This window comes from Nicotiana tomentosiformis, chromosome 2 (genome assembly GCF_000390325.3).
Source record: "Nicotiana tomentosiformis chromosome 2, ASM39032v3, whole genome shotgun sequence".
Classification (NCBI taxonomy): domain Eukaryota; kingdom Viridiplantae; phylum Streptophyta; class Magnoliopsida; order Solanales; family Solanaceae; genus Nicotiana; species Nicotiana tomentosiformis.
Genome location: NC_090813.1, coordinates 37,548,670 through 37,575,257, shown reverse-complemented (window position 1 = coordinate 37,575,257; position 26,588 = coordinate 37,548,670). Strand labels below are relative to the sequence as shown.

The 26,588-nt window shown below is 36.8% G+C and overlaps 4 protein-coding genes across 5 annotated transcripts; 3 read left to right on the top strand and 1 right to left on the bottom strand.

The window, feature by feature from the left end:
- The first annotated feature begins 3,502 nt into the window (after nt 1–3,502).
- LOC104104421 (chloroplastic group IIB intron splicing facilitator CRS2-B, chloroplastic) lies at nt 3,503–10,096 on the top strand. The gene is made up of 9 exons (XM_009612501.4): nt 3,503–3,671; nt 3,774–3,978; nt 4,113–4,197; nt 4,286–4,353; nt 8,541–8,591; nt 8,745–8,818; nt 8,973–9,031; nt 9,300–9,376; nt 9,768–10,096. The coding sequence occupies exons 2-9, from the start codon at nt 3,778–3,780 to the stop codon at nt 9,882–9,884; spliced, it is 732 nt and encodes a 243-aa protein (XP_009610796.1). The 5' UTR covers nt 3,503–3,671; nt 3,774–3,777; the 3' UTR covers nt 9,885–10,096.
- A 4,246-nt stretch (nt 10,097–14,342) lies between these two features.
- Nucleotides 14,343–15,179, top strand: LOC138904635 (uncharacterized). Its single transcript, XM_070193140.1, has one exon. It carries the CDS (start codon nt 14,343–14,345, stop codon nt 15,177–15,179), a length of 837 nt encoding a protein of 278 aa, XP_070049241.1.
- A 2,113-nt stretch (nt 15,180–17,292) lies between these two features.
- LOC104104420 (uncharacterized) lies at nt 17,293–18,422 on the top strand. Its single transcript, XM_009612500.4, has one exon. The coding sequence runs from the start codon at nt 17,421–17,423 to the stop codon at nt 18,111–18,113; it is 693 nt and encodes a 230-aa protein (XP_009610795.1). The 5' UTR covers nt 17,293–17,420; the 3' UTR covers nt 18,114–18,422.
- Nucleotides 18,423–18,650: 228 nt separating this feature from the next.
- Nucleotides 18,651–23,765, bottom strand: LOC104104419 (uncharacterized). 2 transcript variants are annotated; one of them, XM_009612499.4, is made up of 5 exons: nt 22,763–23,765; nt 22,598–22,659; nt 20,674–22,476; nt 19,588–19,717; nt 18,651–19,374 (listed from the first exon to the last, which is right to left on the bottom strand). In XM_009612499.4, the coding sequence occupies exons 1-5, from the start codon at nt 22,917–22,919 to the stop codon at nt 18,764–18,766; spliced, it is 2,763 nt and encodes a 920-aa protein (XP_009610794.1). In that variant the 5' UTR covers nt 22,920–23,765; the 3' UTR covers nt 18,651–18,763. The 2 variants fall into 2 exon arrangements, with proteins under 2 accessions (XP_009610794.1, XP_070051263.1); XM_070195162.1 differs by having other exon boundaries at nt 18,651–19,461; nt 22,763–23,763.
- Between the last annotated feature and the right edge of the window lie 2,823 nt (nt 23,766–26,588).

The following is a 26,588-nucleotide window of genomic DNA, read 5'->3' as shown; positions in this document are numbered from 1 at the left end:
TTATGGTCCTAATAGATGCATCATCAAGATGGTCTCATGTGTGCCTACTATCATCTCGCAACCTGGCATTTGCAAAGTTATTAGCCCAAATAATTCGATTAAGGGCACAATTCCCAGATTATCCTATAAAGGCTATTCGCCTTGATAATGCTGAAAAATTCTCATCTCAAGCTTTTGATTATTATTGTCTATCAGTTGGGATAAAAATTGAATATCCTGTAGCTTATGTTCATACTCAAAATGGCATTGCAGGGTCATTTATTAAACGACTGCAATTGATAGCAAGACCACTACTTATGAAAACAAAACTGCCCACTATTGTTTGGGGCCATGCTATCTTGCACGCAACATCACTTATCCGTCTTAGAACAACACATTATAATAAATATTCTCCGTCACAATTAGTTTTTGGTCGTGAACCAAATATTGCCCATCTACGAATTTTTGGATGTGTTGTATATGTGCCAGTAACACCACCACAATGCAGTAAGATGGGCCCCCAAAGAAGGTTAGGAATATATATTGGGTTTGAATTACCCTCTATTATTCACTATCTTGAACCATTGATGGGAGATTTATTTACTGCTCGATTTGCAGATTGTCGATTTGATGAAACAAATTTTCCACAATTAGGGGGAGAGAAAAAGGAAATCAAAAGAGAAATTATGTGAAAAGTTTTATCATTATCTCACTTTGATCCACGTACCCCTATATATAATCAGGAGGTCCAGAAGATCATCCATTTACAGAATATAGCAAATCAAATGCCAGACGCATTTACTGATTTGAAAAGGATAACTAAGTCGCATATCCCTGCAGAGAATGTACCTATCCGAATTGATGTCCCAGCAGGACCATTTACTAACATGAGAGCTAGTGAACCTAAAACACGCCTGAAGCGTGGTAGACCTTTGGGTTCTAAGGATCGAAATCCTAGAAAAAGAAAATTGACAAATGATCAAAATGATATTATGAAGGGATCTCCTAAAGAGACCCAAAATCTGATTAGTTCTGAGATTCCTGAAGAAATCAATGAACCCGAGACTCAAGTGAGTGAGGAACTTTTAATAAGTTCTACTGGTGATGAGATTAATTTAAATCGATCTGAAATAGTGGTGGATAATATTTTTGTATATAATGTTGCACTTAACATTATGCAAGATAGTGAGAATCTTGAACCCCGATCTATCGAATAATGTCGACAAAGATCTGATTGGCCAAAATAACAAGAGTCAATTCAATCAGAATTGAAGTCACTTGCTAAAAGATAGGTCTTTGGATCAGTAGTCCAAACACCTGCTGATATAAAGCCAGTTGGTCATAAATGGGTTTTTGTGCGAAAAAGGAATGATAAAAATGAAGTTGAAAGATACAAGGCTCGCCTTGTTGCACAAGGATTCTCACAACGACCTGGAGTCGATTATGAAGAAACATATTCACCAGTTATGGATGCCATAACATTTCGATATCTCATCAGTTTAGCCTTACGTGAAAGACTTGAAATACATCTAATGGATATGGTTACAGCTTATCTGTACGGGTCACTTGATAATGAAATTTACATGAAAATCCCTGAAGGATTTAAAATGCCTGAAGCATATTCAAAATCTCGGGAAATGTATCAATCAAATTACAAAGATCTTTGTACGGTTTAAAGCAATCTGGGCGCATGTGGTATAATCGCCTCAGTGAATATTTGCTGAAAGAGGGTTACAAAAAATGATGTTATTTGTCCATGTATTTTTATAAAGAAAATGACTTCAGAATTTGTTATACTTGCTGTTTATATTGCTAACATAAATCTTGTTGGAACTTCAAAAGAGCTCCAAAAGGCAATTGAATATCTTAAGAAAGAATTTGAGATGAAAGATCTTGGAAAGAAAAAATTTGTCTTGGTTTGTAAATTGAACATTTAGCATACGAGATCTTTATCCATCAATCTGCCTATACAGAAAGGGTCTTAAAACGCTTTTACATGGACAAAGCGCACCCATTGAGTACACCAATAATTGTTCGATCACTTGAAGTGAATAAAGATTTGTTCCGACCTCAAAAAGAGGATGAGGAACTCCTTGATCCCGAAGTACCCTATCTTAGTGCAGTTGGTGCACTAATGTATCTTGCTAATGCTACAAGGCCTGACATAGCATTTTCTGTTAATTTACTAGCAAGATATAGTTCTTCTCATACACGGAGATATTGGAACGAGATTAAACACATATTGCGATATTTAAAGGGAACTCTTGATATGGGTTTCTTTTATGCTAACAAAGATAGTGCAGATCTTGTTGGTTATGCAGATGCAAGTTATTTATCTGATCCCCATAAAGCTAGATCTCAAACCGGATACGTTTTTACATGTGGAGGTACTATCATATCATGACGCTCCACAAAGCAATCTATTGTTACTACTTCTTCAAATCATGCTGAAATAACAGCTATTCATGAAGCAAGTAGGGAATGCGTATGGTTGATATCAATAATTCATTTTATTCGAGAAAAATGTGATTTGGAATGTGAGAAAAGACCCACAATTTTATACGAAGACAATGCTGCATGCATAGCCCAATTGAAGGGGGGATTTATAAAAGGAGATAGAATGAAGCACATTTCACCAAAATTATTCTACACACACGATCTTCAGAAAAATGGTGATATTGATGTGCAACAAATCAATCCAAGTGACAATCCGACAGATTTATTCACTAAATCTTTACCAACATCAACTTTTGAGAAGATGGTATACAAAATTGGAATGCGGGGATTTAAATATTTAAAACAAGGTTTTCATCAGGGGGAGTAAAATACGCGATGTACTCTTTTTTCCTTACTAAGATTTTTTCCCACAGGGTTTTACTTATAAGATTTTTAATGAGGCAGCTAGCAATGCGTATTACTAAATATGTGTACTCTTTTTCCTTTACTAGGATTTTTTTTCCCACGAGATTTTTTCCTAATAAGGTTTTAATGAGGCACATTGTCTTTTAATGAATATCCAAGGGGGAGTGTTATAAATATATTATATTATGGATGTTCATTTAGTACTCCGTTGTAAATAAGCTTCCTGAAGAAGCTTATCCATATGAGACTCCGCCGCAAAATATATTTATCTATTTAATACTCTATTGGAAACAAGCCTCCTGAAGAAGCTTATCCTTTCGATACTCCGTTATGGATTAATATTACCCATGGTAGAAGATTATCTATATTTGGCACAACAACTTAGAGTAGCAGCTTACACATCAGTTTACAAGTAGCTTATACAGCAGCTTACAAGCAACTTAAATAACAACTTATACAACAACTTTCTTTCTTCTATAAATAGAGGAGAATTCAGTTTATTATGTACATAAATTTTAAGTTTGAATAATATATCAGTTTCTCTCTGTAATTGTATTTCTCTATAATTATATTTACTTTATTGTATTTATTTTATAACAAGTATATGCTTTTAAGTAACGTTTAATAATTATGCGTATCATATCCGTAAAATATCAGCTCTATCCAAAGAAAAGAACCATAAATGGTGGTGGCGGGCAACGTCACTCTGTAAACACAGTCTCTTCTTCAGCAGCCTCGAATCCTTTATTTCCCCCGTTTTCATCGATTTTTTCTGGAAAGAACAACAACTTCTCTTTCCCCTCATTCCTCTTCTTCAGAATCCACCTGAGGTATGTTAAGAATTGATATGTTTTTTTTATCTTCCCCAACTTATGATTTTGATTTTCGATTCTACTACCTTTAATTGTACGTTTTTCCCCCAATGTTATCAGGTCAATGTTGCAAGCAGTATCTGTCCCAAAAAGTTGCAGTATATCATATTCAAGAATCCCTTGTTATCAAAGGCCTTTAGTTCCCACAAGGCTTAGAGTTTCAGCTTCACTCCCAGAGCCTAATGGGGTTAAGGTTGAGTACACTCCTTGGTTAATTGTTGGATTGGGAAATCCTGGTAACAAGTATCATGGGACTCGCCACAATGTAATTTACTTATACCCAAAGCCTCTGTTCCTTTTTTTTTTTTTTTTCAAAGTTCAATTTGCTCTTTCACTGACTTTGTTCTTTAAAGAATGCATTTTTCTTGTTTTTTTGTATTATGGGGTTTTGTCAATTAGGTTGGTTTTGAAATGATTGATCGAGTTTCTCAAGAGGAAGGCATCTTATTAAACACAATACAGTCGAAGGCTTTAATAGGAATAGGTGATTATTCTACTTCTAGTTGTCTTAATAAGTGTTACCCCTACCATTTGCAAGTTTTGATGGGTACTTATTTCTGTGTTCGGTACAGGTTCTATAGGGGAGGTACCTGTGGTATTGGCAAAGCCTCAGGCCTACATGAATTTCAGTGGAGAATCGGTATGTATTCAGAAGCTATTGTTGTTTAGTTATTTAATGTGTCTGCAAAACTTTTAGAACCATTAGTTATTTAAAAATTAAAGCATTCAGTACTCAATGGGCATTTGGACAATTCAAATAGTTTTCCTCTATGGATTAAGCGTATACGTTCTCTACTGTTCCAATTGACATGGGCATTTGCTAATATCAGCTACTTTATTTGCACGGTGTCAAGAGGTTACTTTTAGCCTTCCTTCTTAGAATAAGAATACGACAAAGATGTGGCTAAGTTATATTGTCACAGATGATAACAAGTAATTGGTTGTGTCACCTTCAATTTTTAATTAGGCTTATCTCTGCCTCGTATACAGGTTCTTCATGAAAGTCTACTTATTAGACTCAATGTCTCTTCTTAAATCAGCTTCTACTTGTAGTAAACGGTGTCCCTTAAACTTGTGCATCTACCTCTTAAATAGTGCTGAAACACATATCAGGTTCTTTGATCAACTATCTAATTTCTATTGTATGGATGATTTGTTGGACCTTCATCTCCACTTAGCCAGCTCCCCTCTGCAATGTATTGACACCTGCATAGGGTAATTGGTTGTGAATATTTTTGACCTAATCTGATGCATAACGCTGGATAAACTACAAAGGATATCCATGGATAAGAGTTGAGTTTACATGTACTGTTTGAGTAGCCACATTAAGGGTGACCTGTGAAAGGATACTCATTTCTGATTTTGGACCAAAGTTCACATTTTTTAGCCTCTATCATGCTAGCAAATGTTGTGCGGAAATGCAGGAGTGATGTAGAATATACTATGAATTCAGACATATTTTGCAATTCTCAATTTACTGAACTTTGTCAGACTTGTCGGTGCGTTGAAGTATTGCCTTAGAATGAAAAAGAAAGCTGCTCTGTCAATACTTCCACTTGCTAAATATTATTCCATAACTAGCCCAAAGGCAGGGATTCTAGAGCAACTGTGCTGCTTTCTCTTGATTTTTCAATTTCTTTTGCTGTGTCTCGTCTCACATGTATAACTGACTGGAGTACAACAACAACAACAATACCCAGTAAAATCACATTAGTGGGATCTGAGGAGGGTAGAGTGTACGCAGACCTTACCCCTACCCCGGAAAGGTAGAGAGGCTATTTCCGGGAGACCCTCGGCTCAACAGAAGAGACAATAATATCAGAAAAGAAAAGGTCTGTAACAACAAAAGAAGCCAGAAAGGTAATAACAACATCATAAGAGACAACAAATAAGTGAAAGGGCAATAACACAAAACTATGCAAAACAACAAAATAATGTGAACACAACATAGACCGCTAACAGACCTAGACAAAACTCTATCAGACTACCCGGTACAAAGAGGGAAAAACTCTCGACTACCCCTTAGCCTACAACCCTAATGCTCGACCTCCACACGTTTCTATCAAGAACCATGTCTTCTGAAGTCGCACCATGTCCTGCCTGATCACCTCGTCCCAATACTTCTTAGCCCGCCCTCTACCTCTTCTCGTACCTGCCAAAGCCAACCGCTCGCACCTCCTAACCGGGGCATCTATGGTTCTCCTCCGCACGTGCCCGAACCACCTAAGCCTCGCTTCTCGCATCTTGTCGTCCGCGGGAGCAACGCCCACCCTCTTCCGAATATTTTCATTCCTTATCTTATCCAGTTTAGTATGCTCGCACATCCATCTCAACATCCTCATTTCGGCTACTTTCATCTTCTGGATATGTGAATTCTTCACTGGCCAACACTCAACCCCATACAATATAGCCGGTCTAACCATCGCTTTGTAGAACTTACCTTAAAGTTTCAGTGGCACCTTCTTGTCACACAAGACTCCAGACACTAACCGTCATTTTATCCACCCCACCCCAATACGATGCGTGACATTCTCGTCGATCTCCCCATCTCCCTGGATAATAGACCCTAGGTAATTGAAACTTTCTTTCTTGGGGATGACTTGTGAGTCGAGCCTCACTACCCTGTCCGCTTCCCCCGTCACGTTGCTGAACTTACACTCCAGATATTCCGTTTTAGTCTACTCAACTTGAAACCTTTGGACTCCAGGACCTGCCTCCAAACCTCCAGTCTCTCATTTACGCCGCCTCGCGTCTCATCAATCAAAACTATATCATCAGCGAATAACATACACCATGGCACCTCACCTTGAGTATGGTGTGTTAGGGCGTCCATCGCTAGGGAAAATAAGAACGGGCTAAGCGCAGATCCTTGGTGCAACCCCATAACCACCGGAAAAAGCTCTGAGTCACCTCCCGCAGTCCTGACCCGAATCTTAGTTCCATCGTACATATCCTTTATCAATCTAATGTAAGTTACCGGCACCCCTTTCACCTCCAGGCATTTAGATGCAGAACATCCCTAGGGACCTTGTCGTATGCCTTCTCTAGGTCAATAAACACCACGTGCAAATCCCTCTTCCTATCCATGTACTGATCCACCAACCTCCTGATAATGTGGATAGCTTCCGTAGTAGAACGTCCCGGCATGAATCCGAACTGGTTTTCAGAAATAGGCACCGCCTTCTTTACCCTCCCTTCCACCACCCTCTCCCAAACTTTCATGGTATGACTTAACAACTTGATGCCCCTATAGTTACAACAATTATGGATATCACCTTTGTTCTTGTACAACGGAATCATCATACTACATCTCCACTCATCTGGCATTCTCTTCGTCCTGAAAATAACATTAAACAGCTCAGTCAGCCACTCCAAGCCTGCTCTACCCACATACCTCCAAAATTCTACTGGAATCTCGTCAGGTCCGGTCGCTTTGCCCCGACTCATCTTACACACAACTCCCACTACCTCCTCCATCTTAATACGCCTACAGTACCTAAAGTCTCAGAGACTCTCGGAGTGCCCCAACTCCCCCAGCATGATGTTACCGCCCCCCCCTCTTCATTCAGAAGTTTATGAAAGTACGTCTGCCATTTATGCTTAATCTGGAATTCCTCCGTCAACACTCTACCTTCCTCGTCTTTGATGCACCTCACTTGATCTAGGTCACGAGCCTTTCTCTCTCTCTCGCTTGGCCAGCCGAAATAACTTCTTGTCCCCACCTTTACCCCCCAATTCCTCGTACAACCGACCAAACACAACATTCTTAGCCTCTGTGACCACTAATTTCGCCTCCTTCCTAGCTTTCTTATACCTTACTCTGTTCGCTCTCCTCTGCTCCTCGTCGGTGCTCTCCACTAACGAAAGGTACGCCACTTTCTTTGCTTCCACTTTACCTTGGACCACGTCATTCCACCACCTCATCCAACCCCTCCCACAAGCGCCTCTTAACTTCCTCGTCCAGGCCCGCTTGCCGTGCGTAAGCGCTAACGACATTCAGAGTGCTCCTGCTCCCTCCAACTACTACCTTAATTGCCATCAATCTGTCATTCACCCGCCTAACCTCTACCACTGACTCCTTGAGCTCCCTATCCACCAAAATACCATCTCCGTTCTTGCCTTCACGCGTCCGGAGTACCGCAATTTAAACCCGTCCGCATTCCTCGCCTTCGATCCTACCCACCTGGTCTCCTGAACACAAGCTATATTGACCTTCCTCTTCTGGAGAATCTTCGCCAGCTCTATAAACTTACCCGTCAGTGTCCCTATATTCCACGATCCAATCCTCAACCTACAAGCTCCCTTGTAGCCTTTACCCCCTCTGGCCCCCGTCCCACCACATGACCCGTGTCCGCCCCTCCGCCCCTCCCCCCGCCCACCCCGAGGACATGACCCTACTCTGCCATTACAAACCACAACAGCTATATCTACGGTGGTCTACACACAAAACGCAACTACAGACAAGCAAAGGTCTAAACTCGGAAATAACAAATATTAATATAACTGACTGGAGTGCGACCAACTGACAACAACACAAAATAAATGTTGCTGATGGTTCATTATGATTTGTGTAGGGTACGTCATATTGTAGGTGTTATGGTATAAATTTTCTGGTTGTTACTTAGTTTGACATCTGAAAGTCGCTTAATATTTTTTCCTTCAGTTCTTTTCTTCTTCTTTCCCTTGTAGTCCTTTGTAGTTTTTTTTCTTTTGGTTTCTTGACTATTGAGTGGCTTTTTTTTTCCTGGTGGGTGTGGTGGGGCTTATATACCTCTTTGGTAAATATGGGCCTAATCCAACCTTACTTTATTTTTTGTATCTTATTAGGTCGGACCGCTTGCTGCATATTATCAGGTTCCACTGCGCCACATCCTTCTGGTATGATTTCTGCAACTAATATTATGAGATTGTTGCAGAAGATAATACTTTCTTTGCCACTTGATAGTTGAGGGTGAATGTCACAGTGTATATGTGTGAATCAAAATATGTATTTCCATCATTTAAAGTACATTTTCTTACTCATCCTTGTAGGTTTACGATGAGATGAGCTTACCAAATGGTGTTCTGAGGCTTCAGCCTAAAGGAGGACATGGCCACCATAATGGGTATTGACTTTTCGTAGTCAAATCTCTATCACTGGCTTAAGATATGTTGTACTATGTGTAGTATTAGCAGATTGATACTGTCTAATGCTTAAGTTTTTCAGGAACTCATATTCAGTTACAGAAAATCATGTTTTATGGATTATTCATTTTGCAGGGTGAAAAGTGTAATGGAGCATTTGGATGGTCGCCGGGAATTTCCACGATTTTGCATAGGTTTGTCCTGAGTGCTAATCATTTCTTGTGAAACCATACTGACATATTTACCAATACAATGCATGTTCTTATATTAATAAAAGTTCCTTCTAAGAAGAGCAAGGATTATAATTTTTTGTATTTTTGTAATGACCCCTTTTGGCTCCCAGCACAAGCTTTGTGCTGAAGATTTATTAATATAGGTGTACGTTACCTTTTCCCCCCCAAAAAAATAAATAGCTTCTATAAATCCCAAGCTCAAAAGCATTTATTCCTTATATGTATGTAGGTATTGGAAATCCACCTGGAACTATGGACATGAAGGCATATCTTTTACAGAAATTTAGTGATACAGAGCGGAAACAGGTATTTAGCTTCTTGATACTTGTCAAAGACTATTTATCTTATTTCATCCTGAAAAGCATTCCAATGAATGAGTCAAGTAGTCCGTTAAAATTCATTATCATACATGATCCCCTTATATTCCTTCTTGATACTTGTTCTGCAAAATGTACATCTCTTCTTGTAAAACAGACATCAGAATAAGGTGGTGCTAGGTATAGCTAAATATTTTTCTTCCTTTGTGTATGCATATGAAGAATTGCGAGGAACTGTCAGTTGGTTTCTCCCTTCCTTCATTACGTCTGCCACTCTCCCTACTTATCCATGAGACAAAATTAAACCTAAGCAAGAATAAAAATGTGAGATCATGTTGTTCAATCATGGTTTACATGTTTTTCTTGTTGTACATGAGCAGGTGTATGCAGCACTTGATCAAGGAGTTGAGGCTGTCAGGACGGTAGTATTGGAAGGCTTTGGCAGTAGAATCTCGCGATTTAATATAGGGCAGAAATACAAGTATCACAAAGTTTGATGAAATGAAACTAGAATGAAGGTATAAAAGACCACACAATTTACGTGATAACTTAAGTCTAGTTAGTTGAGCGTTGCACTGGGAGTCCACTTAGAAAGTATTTGGACTCTGAGTAATGCTTATAGTTTCATGCTGGCATGCAGGTGATGCAGCTTTTGTAAACACTTGTAGAATAGACTTATTTAAAAGTATAGAATTTTTATTTGTTCCCTCTTACAGTTGCAATTTTGTTATTGAGCATGTTAACAATGTGCGGCTACAGGTTTTGCTATTTTACTTTTCTCTTCTCTTAGAACGATAGATCTTTTTGATTATTGCATGAAGTGAACCAGTAAGCTTGTGACGCAGTTGTTGATAATTGAGGAAGAAGAAAGAGTACGGAGATGACAGAGAGAGAGAATGAAAATGAATTATTAGAAATTGTTGTATTCTGAGTACACTATGATGGCCCCTTTATACTTAGTTAATTTAACTACTAACCTAACAACTAACTTATTTAACAATTACTAATCTGCCCTTATATTATTTAACACTCTCCCTCAAGTTAGGTGGTGTAAAGATGTCAAAACACCTAACTTGGAACTCAAATATGCATGCTGTACTTTACTCAATCCTTTTGTGAGCAAATCTGTAGGTTGATCATTGGTAGGTATATACTTTGTGCAGACCAGTCCTTGTTGAATTTTTTCCCTTATGAAGTTACAGTCGATCTCTATATGCTTGGTTCTCTCATGATAGACTGGGTTGGCAGCAATTTGAATGGCTGCTTTGCTATCAGAGAAAATGTCTACTGGCAGTTTAACTTCTGCATCAATTTCTTTCAACATTCCCAGTAGCCTTGTCAACTCTGCTACTGTTGCAGCTAAGCTTCTGTATTCTGCTTCTGCAGAACTTCTTGATATAATAGTTTGCTTTTTGGACTTCCAAGATACTAGAGAATTGCCCACCTTGCAAAAAACCTGTAGCAGATCTCCTAGTGACTGGGCAAGCTGCCCAGTCTGCATCACAATATGTTGTGACAGTGTTGCTATGTTGACTTGATAATAATATACCTTGTCCTGGATTGTTTTTCACAAATTTCACAATTCTTAAGGCACCTTCCATATGAGATTTCTTTGGTTGCTGAAGGAATTGACTTAGAGTTTGAACTCCATAAGCTATATCTGGTCTAGTAACAGTTAGGTATAAGAGTTTACCTATTAACCTTTGATAAGTTGTCTGATCTAGTGTAGAGTCTTCAATTGATCTGTCATTCTTTGAAGTGTGCTCATCATACTGTTTAGTTGTGAGCTTAACATTGGTATCAATTGGCGTAGTCGATGGTTTAGCTGCAGTTAGTCCAACTTCTGCTATAAGTTCTAAAGCATAATTTCTCTGATGCATAACGATCTCTTTACTGGATCTAGCAAACTCTAGTCCCAAAAAATATCTTAACTCTCCTAAATCCTTCATCTTGAAGATGTTTTGTAGGGAAGTTTTAGTGTCTTGAATCAGCTTTAAATTGCTTCCTGTAACTAACATATCATCAACATAGATCAGCACCAAAACCATACCTTCATCTGTCTTTCTTATATATAAAGAATGATCAAATTGACTTTGTTTGAACTGTAATTTCAGAAGAGCTTAAGATAGTTTTAAGTTCCATTGCCTTGGGGCTTGTTTTAGCCCATACAAGGATTTAGTGAGTCTGCATACTTTCTTCTCCCCCTGACCTCTAAATCCTTGTGGTAAATCCATGTAGATTTCATCAAGTAGATCACCATGTAGAAAGACATTGTATACATCCATTTGGTGTATATGCCATTGCTTGGCTGCTGCCAGTGCTAATATGGTTCTAACAGTTACCATTTTCACCACTGGTGAAAAAGTTTCTTGATAGTCAATACCCTCTTGTTGACTATATCCTTTTGCTACTAGTCTAGCCTTAAACCTCTCTATCTCTCCCGATGCCTTGTACTTAATTTTATATATCCACTTGCATCCTATAGGTTTCTTTCCCTCAGGTAATGTGACTAATGTCCAGGTACTATTAACTTCTAGTGCTTTTATTTCTTCTTCCATAGCTTGTATCCATCTTGGATCTTTACTTGCTTCAGTGTATGTAGTGGGTTCAATAGTTGATGAGAAGGTAGCAGTAAAAGCTTGATATTTAAGAGATAAATGATCATATCTTATGTACATATTTAAGGCATAAGGTACCTCTTGATGAATATTCAAGGACACAAAGTCCTTCAACCATACTGGTGGCTGTTTATCTCTGTTGTACTTCCTGACTGTAGGTTGGTCTGAGTTGGCTTGATTTCTGGTATGAACTCTAGTAGATACACTTTGATTGTTTTGTTGTACTTGTGGCTCCCCCTCAGTCATACTGTGGTTTTGGAGATCATGAACTGATTGAGGATTATAACTTTCTGCTGTAGTATCAGCTGCTATAGATGGACTACCTGTATTGTCATTACTGTAGTCTGCATTAGTTTGTGTGTTAGTCTGCTGATCTGAGATAGTCTCAAAAAGAATTTCTGAATTGTCCATATATGAACTTACAGTTGGTGTAGTGTCTATAAACACAGGTGTGGGGTGGAAGTTGTTCTTCTAAATGGAAAGATGTTTTCTTTGAATATTACATCTCTGTTGATGAAGAAGGATCTATTATCTAGATCTTATAATATATAGCCTTTGTGAACTTCTGAGTATCCCATATGCACAGACACTTTTGATCTAGACATTAGCTTGTCCTGTTCCTGAATTACTTTTGCAAAACACAGGCAGCCTAGCACTCTTAAGTGACTTAGAGATGGTTTTCTATTATGTCGCCTTTCATAAGGAGATATATTTGCAATTACTGAGCTAGGTAACCTGTTAATTATATATACTGCAGCCAGAATGCAGTGACCCTAGAACCTAATAGGGATATGAGCTTGCAGTCTTATAGCTCTTGTTACTTCTAAAATATGTTTATGCTTTCTTTCTGCAACCCCATTCTGTTGAGGGGTGTAAGCACAGGTTCTTTGATGAATCATCCCAAGATTCTTGAACAATTGTTCACAAAAAAAATTTACAAACTTTGTGTCATTGTCTGTTCTAATAATCTTGATCACCTTATTAAATTGAGTCTTGACAAAGCTGAAGAAATATTGTAAACACTGATATACATCTGATTTCTGTTTAAGTAGAAACACCCATGTCATTCTACTGTAATCATCTACAACTGTTAGAAAGTACTTGTTGCCATCAAAAGTAGCTACTCTATAAGGACCCCATAGGTCTACATGAATCCAATCAAAACAGCATACACTTCTGATATCACTAGAAGGAAACTGCAATCTAGTTTGTTTAGCACAAGGATAAATTGTGCATTTATCTACTTTATCTCTGATATTCTGTACACTAATAGGCAGTATTTTCTTAAGAACTAAAACAGACACATGTCCAAATCTCTGATGCCATAACTCCACATTGATCTGACTTACTTCACTTGTAGTCAATCCCTTTGCAGCATACACATCATTTTGCCTATTCCTTGCCAGTCGAGCTAATAGTATGTACAATCCTCTTTCTTCTTTACCAATCTCCCTCACCTTCCCGGTGAAGAGATCCTGGAAAACACAAAAGTCAGGGAAGAATGTTGCAATACATTGAAGTTCTTTAGTCATTTTTGAAACTGAAAGAAGATTGTACTTAAATTGAGGCACATGAAATACATTAGTTATAGTGGTTTTGTCGGAAATTGAACTTTCTCCCTCTGTGTGTGACTAGAGACACGTCACCATTGGGTAACATAACTTTCTTAGGATCGACTGTCTGAACTATTGTAGACTTATTCAGAAGGTTAGTATTAGATACCATATGGTTGGTTGCACCAGTGTCTATAATCCATTTCTGTGAACCATTTGAAATCAATAATGTTGTATCAGTACCTGTTACATTTTCAGTTGAATCTTCATTGTTGGTGATTGTTGAGATTCCTCCTTTGTTCAATAGCTGAACAATCTGATCATATTGGTCCTTTGTGAATGTATAATTTCCCAATTGGCTTGCAACTGCTTCCCGTCCTTGATTATAGGATACTTGATTTCCACAAGCAGACTGGTTTATGACATTAGTATTCTGACCATGTTAAATAATATAAGGGCAGATTAATAATTATTAAATAAGTTAGTTGTTAGGTTAGTAGTTAAATTAACTAAGTATAAAAAAGGGGCCATCATAGTGTACTTAGAATACAACAATTTCTAATAAATCATTTTCATTCTCTTTCTCTCTATCATCTTTGTACTCTTTCTTCTTCCTCAATTATCAACATGGTATCGGAGCTTTTGCTCGTGAAATCGAAGCTCTTGATCTGAAAATTTTCTTCCGCAATCATTCTTCTCTGAAATTTACTTGGTGAAATTTTGTTCGTCTAAATTCTTCACAGTTGGGTGTTAAATCTTTGAGAAAGAAACAAGAAAGACGAAAATGGGGACAACTGAAGAAACTCCAAATCTTAATTCTGGAAATCAGATGAATCAACTGACATGGATCGATTATAATCATCCACTGTTACTCTCACCTGCAGATGTTAGCGGAATTCAAATCATCTCATTTCAGCTAGCAGGTATTGAAAATTACTCTATTTGGAATAGGTCTATGCGGGTTGCTCTATTGGGTAGGAACAAATTAGGTATGGTTGATGGTACATGCAGTAAAGATAGATTCCCAGATTCTATGAAAAATCATTGGGAAAGAGTAAATGCCATTGTTCTATCTCGGCTTATGAATTCAGTGGCCAAAGATCTTCTTGGAGGAATTATGTATGCCTCTAGTGCACAAACAGTTTGGGAAGACTTAGCCGAGAGATTTAATAAAGTTGATGGCTCAAGAACTTTTAATTTGCCTAAAGAAATAGCCACATTAACTCAAGGCTCTGCATCTGTCTCGGTTTATTTGTCAAAACTTAAAGATCTTTGGGAGGAATTTGAAGCTTTAGTCCCCGCACCTGGGTGCGATTGTCCCAAATCAAGAGATTTTGTTAACTATCTACAGAAGTTGAGGTTGTACCAATTTTTAATGAGGTTAAATGATTCTTATTCACAAGCAAGAAGCCAAATCCTAATGAAGCCACCTCTACCTACTGTGAATCAGTCCTATGCCTTGATAGTGAGTGATGAAAGTCAAAGGTCTATAGCAGCCAATTCAGGAATTCTTGGAGCTAATCCTGTACGAAACTTTGAAGTTGCTATATATACCAGAAATGGTGGAGGTGGACAAAATCAAAGGTTCAAGAAGAACTTCAATGTGAATACTGCAAATTGAAAGGCCATACAAAAGAAATTTGTTATAAACTTGTGGGGTATCCTCAAAATTTCAGACAGAAGAAAAGAGGGTATAATGCTGCTCACAATGCTAATATTCTGACTGAGAATTATGACAACCAGAATCAAAACCCTGCAGAGATCTCTTTTGCCACTAACCTTGAGGTTGCATATCAATGGATGACAAGAACCCAGAGCTTGTGTTCGTGGCACAGATGAAGCAGGTTCTTTAATATCTAGCCACAAATTAGAATGGCCTATTCCCATGCTTTTCATTTTATGCCATTTACTAGTTTTGCTTTTCTATCTATTTTCTGTTTCCTACGATGCTTATATTATTTTTTCGATTTTTGTTGCCGTCACGGATTCTATTGTCTATTTTCATCTTGAGCTGAGGGTCTCTCAAAAACAGTTTATCTAGGAGTAAGGTTTACGTACATTCTACCCTTCCAGACCCCACTTGTGGATTTAACTGAGTTGTTGTTGATGCTGCCATTTACTGGTTTTATAAACAAATCTAGTGTAAATTCGCCTCAACACTAGATTTGTTTACAATATTTATTCACCTCGATACTAGATTTGTTTGTAACCTACCAAAAGTTAAATAAAAGAAAGGTGAATAAAACCATCTGATAATCTTGTGTTGTATATGTACACGGTATACACCTTCACTTAAGTGTTATCAACCTTCCGTAATTGGTATATCTCAGTTCGCCAAGGTAGGAGAGGATAGCGTGCTTATGTTACTATGTCAGGGCATTGTCCATGTGTTGATTTGTTTGAGAATGCAGTTCAAATCGGTTGGTGAATTCTATCCAATACTAAAGACAAGTAAGATACTGATGATAGCAAACAAGTATAGGACTTAGAAAAAGAGAGTCAAAAAGTGCTTGAAATTATAAGTGGAGGAACATTGTCATGCCTGTTTTAACAATCAAAAAGAAAATTGCAAGAGAATGAAAGGGGAGAATCAGTTTTGTAGTCCTTTACAACTTTACTTTTAGTTTTATGTCTTTTTTATAAGAAATTTTTATTTTTGCATATAAGAGATCTGAAAACGTTATTTTTTTCTAGTCAAATTATAAGTGGCCAAAAGAGATAGATGATGTTGATCAGTTGTGACTTGTGTAAAATATTGCTAATGAGTTTATAATACATTGAGTTGCTTTCTCCATTTAAGGTTGCATGCTTATAAATTCACTTAGAAGTATATACTATGATGTCTAATGAGTAGTGACATAGACTCTAAAGCAAGCGACGTTATCTATCATCGCTTCGTAAAAGAATTTCATTGCATCGTCTGAAGTGATACAAAAATAAGTATTAATTTGAGATAGAAAACAATAGAAATTACGTTAAAAAGTCCTTAGCTCAAACACGTAGAAGTTGAACTGTACGAATAAACTAATATTGCTTGTACAAAATCTTGTATTGACGCTGCTCATAGCTCTTTTCCTTTTCGGCAAAAGGGGCCAGGAAGATACTAATTGTAAGTTGGATGAATGTGGTAATTTTGGTTTATCCAAAGTTGGAATGAGGTAATTTTGGTGGTAATTTTGGTTTATCCACGTGTACAAATGAGAAATTGCCGTCCGATTTGGAAAATTCTTGTGAGAAGAAAAGGTCTTTTCTTTTAAACGGCAATGTCTTTGCATTTTCTTTTGTAAATTTCGCATAGGATACCAACGTTAATCCCCATGCTAATTTCCCATCCTTTGATTCATAGAATCCCAAAAATATGCTTTATTGCTCCCAAAACACAAGTGCCCTAAAAATCCTTCGTTTTACTCCCTCCGTTACAATTTTGACTTAGCACGAAGTTAAGAAGAAGAAGAAGATTTTTAAAATTTGTGATTTCAAAACATTAAGGGTTAAAAGTTTTATGGGGTCATGATATTTGTGTGGTTATAAAAGCTTCTCAATGAAGAGTTTAAAGTTAAATTATTTTTAAATATAAAAATATGTTATTTATTTTGAAATATACTAAAAAGAAAGTAACTCGTCTAATTTAAAACGGGAGAGTAGTTAGACTTCGGACCTTTTTCAATATGAACGTTAGAAACCAAAAGGGGGAGAAAAAGCATAAAACACCAGCAAAGTCAGTCCTATTGGCTTCTTTTATTAGACCGTTGGAACCTCAAAAATCTTTTGAAAAACAACAAAATTCTCATCAAATCCAAGAACTCCCCTTAAACTCCAAACACAAAACTCCATTAAGCATTCACTCCTCATTCATTCATCCATGGCAGGGACTAGTGAATCTCTGCTTCAAACTCAAACCCTTAATTCTCTTTACACTGCACTCGACCCAAAATCCCTTCTTCTCTCACAGTTTTCAAATTCTGATCAACCCCAATTCCTTCAACTTACCACTGACAGCTTTCTCATGGAAAGAGGGCCTCGTTACAAAGCGTATGCTGATCTTAGAGAAAAAAAACTACGAATTAAACACATGAAACAATCAATCCCTGAAGAAGAAGAAGAAGAAAAAGATTACAGAAATGAGGTGTTTGTTCTAACCCCGCCAAAGAAACAAGTCAAATTTCAAGGGAATTTTGTAACCCCACCAAAAAGGACAAAAGGGTCATCCATTTTGACCCAATCAGTACCTGATTTTTCATCAGCATTGAGAAAGGAAAATCGAAAGCCACCTACTATGTTACCAACTTTGAAGGAGAAATCAGCAACTCCACCACCAGCTGGTTCAAAAAGTGGGAAATTTTATGGGGTAGTTGGGAATATTGGAGGTAGCAAATCGGTGAATTCAGGGGATAAGAGAAATGGGGGTTTGATTACTAGGAAAAGTTATGCAAATGTTGAGGAACTGAAGGGATTAGCTACTGTTGCAAGAAGTGCTATTAATGGAGAAAATAGAGTTGGAAGAAATAGCAGCAGAATTGCTGGCAAGACTATTCTTGGATATAGACAATTATAAGTCTCAAAAATCTGAAGATTTGGAGGAGAAAAGAAGGGGGAAGCAGTTGAATTCTTTTTTCTTAGGGGTTTTTGATTCTTTGATTTTTACATTTGGTTTGCTTGAACGAATGTTTTTTTGGTTTACTTTTTTGTTTTTATAGAAGATTGATTTTTCAATATTTGGCTTGGAGTTGTATAGAGCAATGGTGTTTGATTGAAATTGGAGTGATGTAACCTACTGGGAGCTACAGAAAGTTCTTTGCTTATGTGGATTCTTTGGTGAACATATTTGAATATCTTAATAATAGTGATATTTTTCAATGCTCAATCTATGGTGGTCAATTTATTGTGTTTCCAGCCCCTCCAGAAAATTAAGGGGCAAAAATCCATTAAGATGCATATTTCCACAGTTCGTACACTCATTTTGAAGGCCAAAACATAAGAGACTTATGTTGTTTTAAGTTAATTCAGAAATTTTAAATTATTTCTCATTTTTTGCCTGTCATCCTGGTGCAAAAGCAAGTACAATGAATAGTAGAATCAGATGCAGAATCTATTGATTTGTACAAAATACTTTGCTTGAAATTATTGAAGCCAGAGTTATCACATGATAGGCTACTACAAACTCTCAGAAACAAAAGGAGCTACTAGTAACAGTTCCATCTGAATTTAGCTAGAACAGTAGAGGTCTAAAACAACTTCATCTACTAATACTTGGAGAATATGCCTATCAACTTCAGTGCCACACTCAAAGGTTTCAATGTCGAAATCTATCCATTTACCCAAAGAATGGCTCATATCCCATTCTATTAACTCGTCAGGGATCAAACCAACAAATTCTGTCCACATTTTGACCTCTTCAATAATATCAGCAATCATAATCTCTTTAGTCATACTTGATGGTTGTTTGGTCCATGTTCTGAAACCGGAATTAGAGTATCGACCAAATGCCGTGTCTAGGTACTCTACTACACAATCGAAGGCAAATCCTTTAAGCTGATTCATCTGCTTTGGGTCGTTACAGCCGAGCAACTGACCAAAAGTCATCCATAGAAGACTTGAGAGTATATCAAGTTCATTGACGAGAAAATGGCTCACAGAAAACCCATCGTCTACAAGTGGAGGTGTAGTTCCAAAACTAAGTTCAGCATTCAAAATGACCTCTTTTGCGTGACTGAGTTTGCTTCCTTTTAACTGATCAATCTTGCTTAGCACTCCAGAAATGTTGTTAACATGGTCTGTGATCAGTGCTCCGCAACTCCTCCTGCTGAATAATGAGGCTGCGCAATCCGAAAGATCTCTATCAGTTTCTGGAAAGAGTTGTTCATCATACATAGAGTCCACAGATTCAGCAAGCAATTTGTCCTCTGGAGGTAAACAAGCACATATATTAGAAGCATGCATGAATGAAATCCAATTTCAGAGGTGTCTTTTTTTAAGAGAAAGAAAGAAAGAAAGTTTGCAAATAGTAAACTTTGAACGAGGGACCATACTCGAGCTACTATTGGGACTGCTGGAGAGACAGCTGTCATTTGAAAAGCTAGCTTCAAGAACACATCCTGGACTAGGATTATCAATATCAAGTGAATTCCCAACTAAATTGGTTGCCGAATCTAGTGTGGCCTGAGCAGAATTTCAAAAGCAATAATAAGATTCAGACTAATAAGAATATGATGAAAACTGAAGCAAGCGCATTTTTAAATTTTTGTGTACTTGAAAAGCAACGAAAGAAGTTATTATTTCTGAGGGGAAAAATGGTGGATGATGAATAGTGAATAACTAAACCATTAGCATCCTGAAATGCTATTTCCTGACTACTATTAGTACAGTTCCACGGCTGCCTGTGCTTTGCATTTAATAAGAAGCCAAAAGCACTTGAATAGTGTGTGTAGAATGTGCACTTCTCATTTCTAATCAAAAACAAGAGAATGCATAGGAGAAACATGTTACTATGCAACTAATCAGGGAAAGCAGAATTATACATCTGATCCAATCAAATGGTACTAAATCAGCAAGATTGTGGTTCTTTGTATGCATAAGAACCATGATTGTACTCATTTGGTGCATTCAATCAGTAACTATCAATGCTACCAAGTCCTCTCATAGGAAATGAAGAGTTCAACCCACTCAGCTAAAGTTAAATTAGCCAGATCAATCAATCATGAAATTTAGCATAAATTTACCAGTATGAAAGACTATGCTCCATTTAAATGCAGAGTATTACTAGGCTTTGCTTGATTTAGTCTTTCTAAATTGTTATCTGACTATTGGGTTGTTCTGTGTGCTCTAATTCTATATATTACAAACCAAACAGAAGCGTTCTTTGATAGATGTTCTCTATAAGTAATATTGACTGCACTAGCACCAAGTATTGGTATAGTATAATATAATCACACAAAGGAAGAAAACTAGTTTCATCAAATGTATGATTAATTATCCACAAGTCCAAAACTGTTTACCCTCTAAGAACCGTAGGTACTTATGTCACTCCAGCTAAAAAAAGGAATATATTTCATAAGAGACCATTCAGTATTTCATTCATTGCAACTTCAGGCAGTTAACATTAAAGCAATGCTAACCTGGAAATTCATGCAAGTATTTCTAGAAGACACACCCCCATAATCACGCGAATCTTCTTTTCTGCTAGGTCTAAGAGGTAAACTATCCAGATGAAATTGTCTCTCTGCATTCAATGCAGTAATTAGCTCCTGAAGGATCGTAGCAGTGCTTTTTCTACCCCCTTCTGCGAACTCTTCTTCACTAGTCAATTCCTTTAACTTTTGCTCCAGAAGTGCTCCTAAAATGTCCCCTTTTAAAGGAAAGGGTTTCTGCAAGCATGTTGTTTCATCATTTCCTTTAAAGTACGATCTCCCTGGAATAGCATCAAAACTTGAGCCATTTTGGGACTTCCTTTTGGTGACTTCAGCATGAATGTCAGCCTTCTGATTCATTGCAGATTTAAATGTAAATGAAACAACATTACGTCCCTCAGAATTATCATTGATTGCGCCACTCTCGCGCAAACATGGTAACTTCGGTTTAGTGGAATGCCTATCACCAGAACTAATCGGAAAAACAACATCTTTTCTACTTGTTTGGTCAGAATAGGGACTCGATTCTCTGCCCAAATTAGCATTTGCATAAGTCGAACTTTCACCTTGTCTGGAAATATTCATCAATCTCTTCTTCCGCACCGGAGAGAGAGAATCACTTCTCCTTGAATAAGGTTTTCTTTCAGTTTCAAACTTGCAGCCGTCGGCTGTGGCTGGCATCCTCAATCGGGTAGTAGATGCACCTAACCTTCTATTCTGTGCAACAAAACTTTTAGTATCATTCGTAGATTCTGTAGCAGCTAAAACTCTGTTGCTCTGCAGACTACTTGGCTTAGACTTCATAAGACCTCTCTCTCTATTCTGAGATGTTTGATTTTGCTTCTGAGTCTTATGCACATGAGTGACACATGATACATCCTTCTTCACATTGCTCCCTTGGCGGGTGCCGTGCATCCCTATTTGACTTCTGCTAATAGTTCTCTTGCCCAATATGAGTTCTGCACAGTATGATACATCATCTATTTCTGCAGTGGCGTCTGAAGACGAACCCTCAGAAACTCTCTCGTGTTGATCCCTGCTGCCGAAAACAGGCAACCTCGGCATATTTCTTCCTGGACCTTCACAAGAAGGTTCAGAGTAACTACAAACAGGTGACGAAACATTCAGCGTACCATTCTTACTATGAAGCAAATAACCACAATTTTTACATGAAGGCACTGATGTACCCTTTAAAGTCTTTGAATCCACATAAGAATTAGAGCCTTCCACCAAATGGTGTGTTGCTAAATCTGCTTTGTCTTCCAAGGGAGAAATATATTTAGGATAAGTGAGAGCACATTTCGCCCGACTCTTTTGCAACCCCGGCTCCAAAATCCTACTTGCAGCCCCAATCAACCTAGATGCATTTCTACCAGAGACATTTCTAGGACTTTTTACAGGAGAAACCAATTTAGGCTGATGTTTTCTTGGCCTTGACAATACAGTCTTCAACTGCAACGCTTCAGCACTAAATCTACTGACCGGGCGTCTTTCGCTCAGCCCTATCTTCTGAAGCTTTTGGGGCCTCAATTCGCGCTTTATTTCAGCCTTCTCAAAATTCATATCTTCTCTATCAGATCCGCCAGGTCGAGCACCAAGTTTCTCTGCCATATTGCTCCCAATTTCAGAAGATGAAGCCTTTTTGGGGTTACCACATTGTCCTGTAGGCATTGATTCCAAACCCATGAGCCTAGCAATCAAACTTGGAGCTTTCATTTCACGCTTGCTTTCACATTTGCTCATCCCATTGTTTTTCGCATTTGGAAAACCTCCACTGTTCTCATTTGCTATCTACATTGTTCATACAAGAACCAAAAAACAACGAAAATATAAACTTTCTTGTCAGGCCTTACTACTAAGTCTACAAAAAGCAAAGCTAAATGTGGTAATAAATAGTTCATGAAATGAGTACCAAACGATGCTTTGGTTGCTTCTCATCCCCTCCAAACTTCTTTGAAGCTTGTTTCAACCGAGCTATAAAAATGCAACACAAACAAAAAAAAAATTATATCTATAGAATTACCCTCAAGAAAGTAACCATTTTGCTTAAAAAGTGAGTGGAAATGTAAGAGCTAACCTGGTGAGAGCAGTTTCTTTGGAAACAGCTTCTTTTTGGCAAATCTACGGTTCCAATCAAAGAGCTGAAAGAAAATTCCCACACAACCACCAGGCCTTTGAGGTTTTTTCTCAGTAATGGCCAAAGATGATGCTGTTATCGCTACACTATCACTCATTTCTCTAGCTGAGCTAACAATTATCCCTCAAAAAACCTCTCTTAAATTTCTTCACCTTTTCTCACACTTTGCACAATGCACACACACTGTGCTGAATGTGATTTACCTACTTTGGCTTCCCAATAAGATTCTTTCAAACATTATCTACATATTAATGGAAATAACCCTACTGGTCCCTCTGCCCCCCACATCACTCACCCTCATTTACTCACAAAAAAAAAAGGAAAAGAAAAAACCTCACATTTTCATGCAAGAAACAAAGCAAAACCCCAACAAAAACATCACAAACAAGAAAATAGCAATGAACAGTAATACCCTGAACAGTGTTAAATGATAACGAACTTTTCACAAGACACCACTCTAAAACAAAGAAACACAGAACAAGAAAATACAAACAGTAAAACCCAGAATGTCTAATACTTTCACGCAATGAGCTACTTTTCAAGAAAACAGCTAGAACTGACTATGAGACTGAATCTTGGATTACAGATTCTTTTTTTTTTTTTGTGGCAGTCAAAAAAGTAGAATCATATTCTACACTAGAGCACATGCTGAATCACGCAACCATAGAATAAAAATCTTTTCTTTAGCCGATTGAGGAACCCCAGAAAGTGAAACCTTCTGTTCTTCTGCTAGGAGCTGAATAAAGCTGTGGTGGTGAAAACGGCTCTTCTACACTTTTTCACAGTGAAGAGCAGAGTGTGAGGGGAAATGGGACAAAGGTTTGATGCGTAGGATAAGAAGGAATGGGACAAACTGAGCAACCCCACGCCCCACTGTAGGATTGGTCAACATGCAACATCTTCGTTCAATGTTTGGTATAAGGAAAATATATAGGCCTACACGGTCTTCAGTATTTTGTTTATTTTAAATTGTGAAAAATTGCCTTTTTAATAAAATCTTAAAAGTTGCTACATGAACCCCGTGAATAGTTGTTTGTGTAAAGGCTCTTGAAAAGACTTTAGGTAATATGCTGACGCTTTTTTCCATATTTGATGTTCCGTTCTCCCATATTTGATGTTCGTTTCAGTTTTATACTATACTTACTGGACTTTTGGAGATAAGAATTGTAAAATTCTAAAATATGGAAAAAAATTTCAAGTGAAAATGGTATTTGAAATTTAGAATTGTGTTTTGACTTGAATATAGTTTTGAGTTGTTTTTGAAGTTTTTGAGTGATTTGAGTGAAAATTTTGAAAAGCAGATTTTTAGAGTTTTTCAAATTTTCGAAAATTTTCAAAATACATTTTCAAGTGAAAATTGAAAATTTTATAAACAAATTCTGATTTCAGAAAAAAATAAAAAAGAATTGAAAAAAAGAAAAAAAAATTATGTCCAAACGGGCTCATATTTGGTGTCCCTTTTTCCCATATGTGATTTTCATGTCAGTTTTATAGCCTCTTAGACGAAACTTCTAACTCAGTTTATTTTGAAAACATTTTTTTTTCAAAAAATTTTTTAGTGAGAAAAAATTTGTGTTTAGTTAATTAATTTTAAAAATACTTTTGAGCAGCAATTAGTATTTGATCAAACTTTTAAAAAGTGCTTGTAAGTGTATTTTTCTCAAAAGTATTTTTTGGGAAGAAACTATTTATTTTGCTCTTTCAAAACGGTTTCTACTTCTACTCAAAAATACTTTTTTTTCTTCGGAAAGCTTGTTAAACAACTTTGAAAAAACACTTCCTTTTTAAATAAATAAAAAGTATTTTTGGGTTTAGAGAAACTTGGCCAAATAAGCTATAAGTATATTTTTTTCAAAAGTATTTTTTATAAAAATATTTTAGAGAGAAGCTAATTTTTTTTTGCTTCTCAAAAATGAAATCTGCTACTACTCTAAAAATATTTTTTCCTTCTAAAAGTTTGATAAAACATCTTAACTTTAAAAAAGAAAGAGCACTTTTAATATAAAAAAATATTTTTAGCCAAAAAAAGCTTGATTAAACAAGTTATTTGTCAAGTACTATAAAAGAGATTATTATCAGCTTTTAATATTGAAAATTTTCCCTATGCGTATATCCCACGTAGCTTCTTGTATCGAACTGTTTTTATACTAACTAAATAATGTTGAAAAACTTACATTTTAAGTAAAATATTTTTCATGTGTAACAGTCAAGCCTAGTATATTTGTTCACTTTGTAATAAAAATTGGATAAAAAACTGAACTTCGGATATTGGAAGATTCTTCTTATCTCATTACCGCCTAGTAGGGTGGCAAACGGGCGGGTTCGATCCGATCCATATTTAATACGGATAAAAATTATGTTAACTTGCGGATAATATGAATATTCATATTCATATTATTCATGACTTGTTGAGTATGATTACTTTTGGGAGAATTCCTAGTATCTCAAACTTGAAGAACCCCCAATTTGAGGCTTTACAAATATAAAAGTTAAACTCATTAGTTATTCATTTGGTTATCCATTTTCTAAGTGGATAATATGATTTTTATCCATATTCGATCCGTTTTTAAAAAGTTTATTATCCAACTCATTTTTAATGGATAATTGGTGTGTTTGATATAACGAAAATGTTTTTCGTGGAAAATATTTTCTTGAAAAACAAATAGTAATCTTATTCATTTTTTCGGTGTTTGGTACGCAATTTAAGAAAAATAACTTCTCAAGAGTATTCATAAATAATTTTGATACAATAAACATGATAGCCATAAACTTTCAGAACCAACAACCTTCCGAACCCACAAATTTCATAAACTTTTGAACCGCTAAACTTTCGAATCCGCAAATTTTTGAATCCTTAAACTCTATAATTTTTAAACCCGCAAATTTCCAAACACATAAACCTCCGAACTTATAATTTTGAAACTCGCAAAATTTCGAACCTAAAAAATAAAAAAATCAGAACTGAAAATATAAAAATAAAATAAAATTGCGGGGTGGGGATGGTACTAAAAACAGAAAATTAAAAATACAAAAAAAAAGGTAAAAAGAAAATTTGTGGGTGGTTAGGAGAGGGTTGATGGGGTTGGGGTGGTGGGTGGGTACCACATTAAAATGAAAAAACAGAAAACTAAAGTTGGAAAGGTTGGGGTTAGATGCGAAGATACGTGAAGTTTTTAGAAAATGTTTTTCTAACTTTTTATTGAAAAATTATTTTCCTTCAATTTTAAAAAAATATGATATTTAAGATAATATTTTTCAAACTATTTTATATGGCCAAATAGTAAAAAAATAGGAAAGCAGAAAAAATTTCCGTCATATCGAACGCACCCAATATAGGTGAATAATTATTTTCTTTTAATTATTTTTACATATCTACCGCCAAGCTTATATTTTCCAGTTTTTCTTTTCATGAGTACAGTACCGTCGAGTCTACGTCTGTCTGCTATATTGTGCTGTCGTGACATGGAGGTTGGAGCGTAGAATTTGAATAAATGTACAACATCATCCTACGCGCTTAATAAACAGTGTAACATACGCTCCTCGTATCTCGAGTGCGAGGACCACATGGTAGTTCAACGTAGCGAGTGTTGTTGTAGTGGGTAGTCGAGAGTTGGTGAATAAATTGACCTAGGGTAAATTACCGACACGTGAATATTCAAGTACCGGCAATGATTTACCGGACCAAGGCTATTGCTTCTCGTTCTACAATGTTGTTGTCCAATATCCTATTTATGACAAACTAATTAAAGTCGTAGGTTAATGGAAA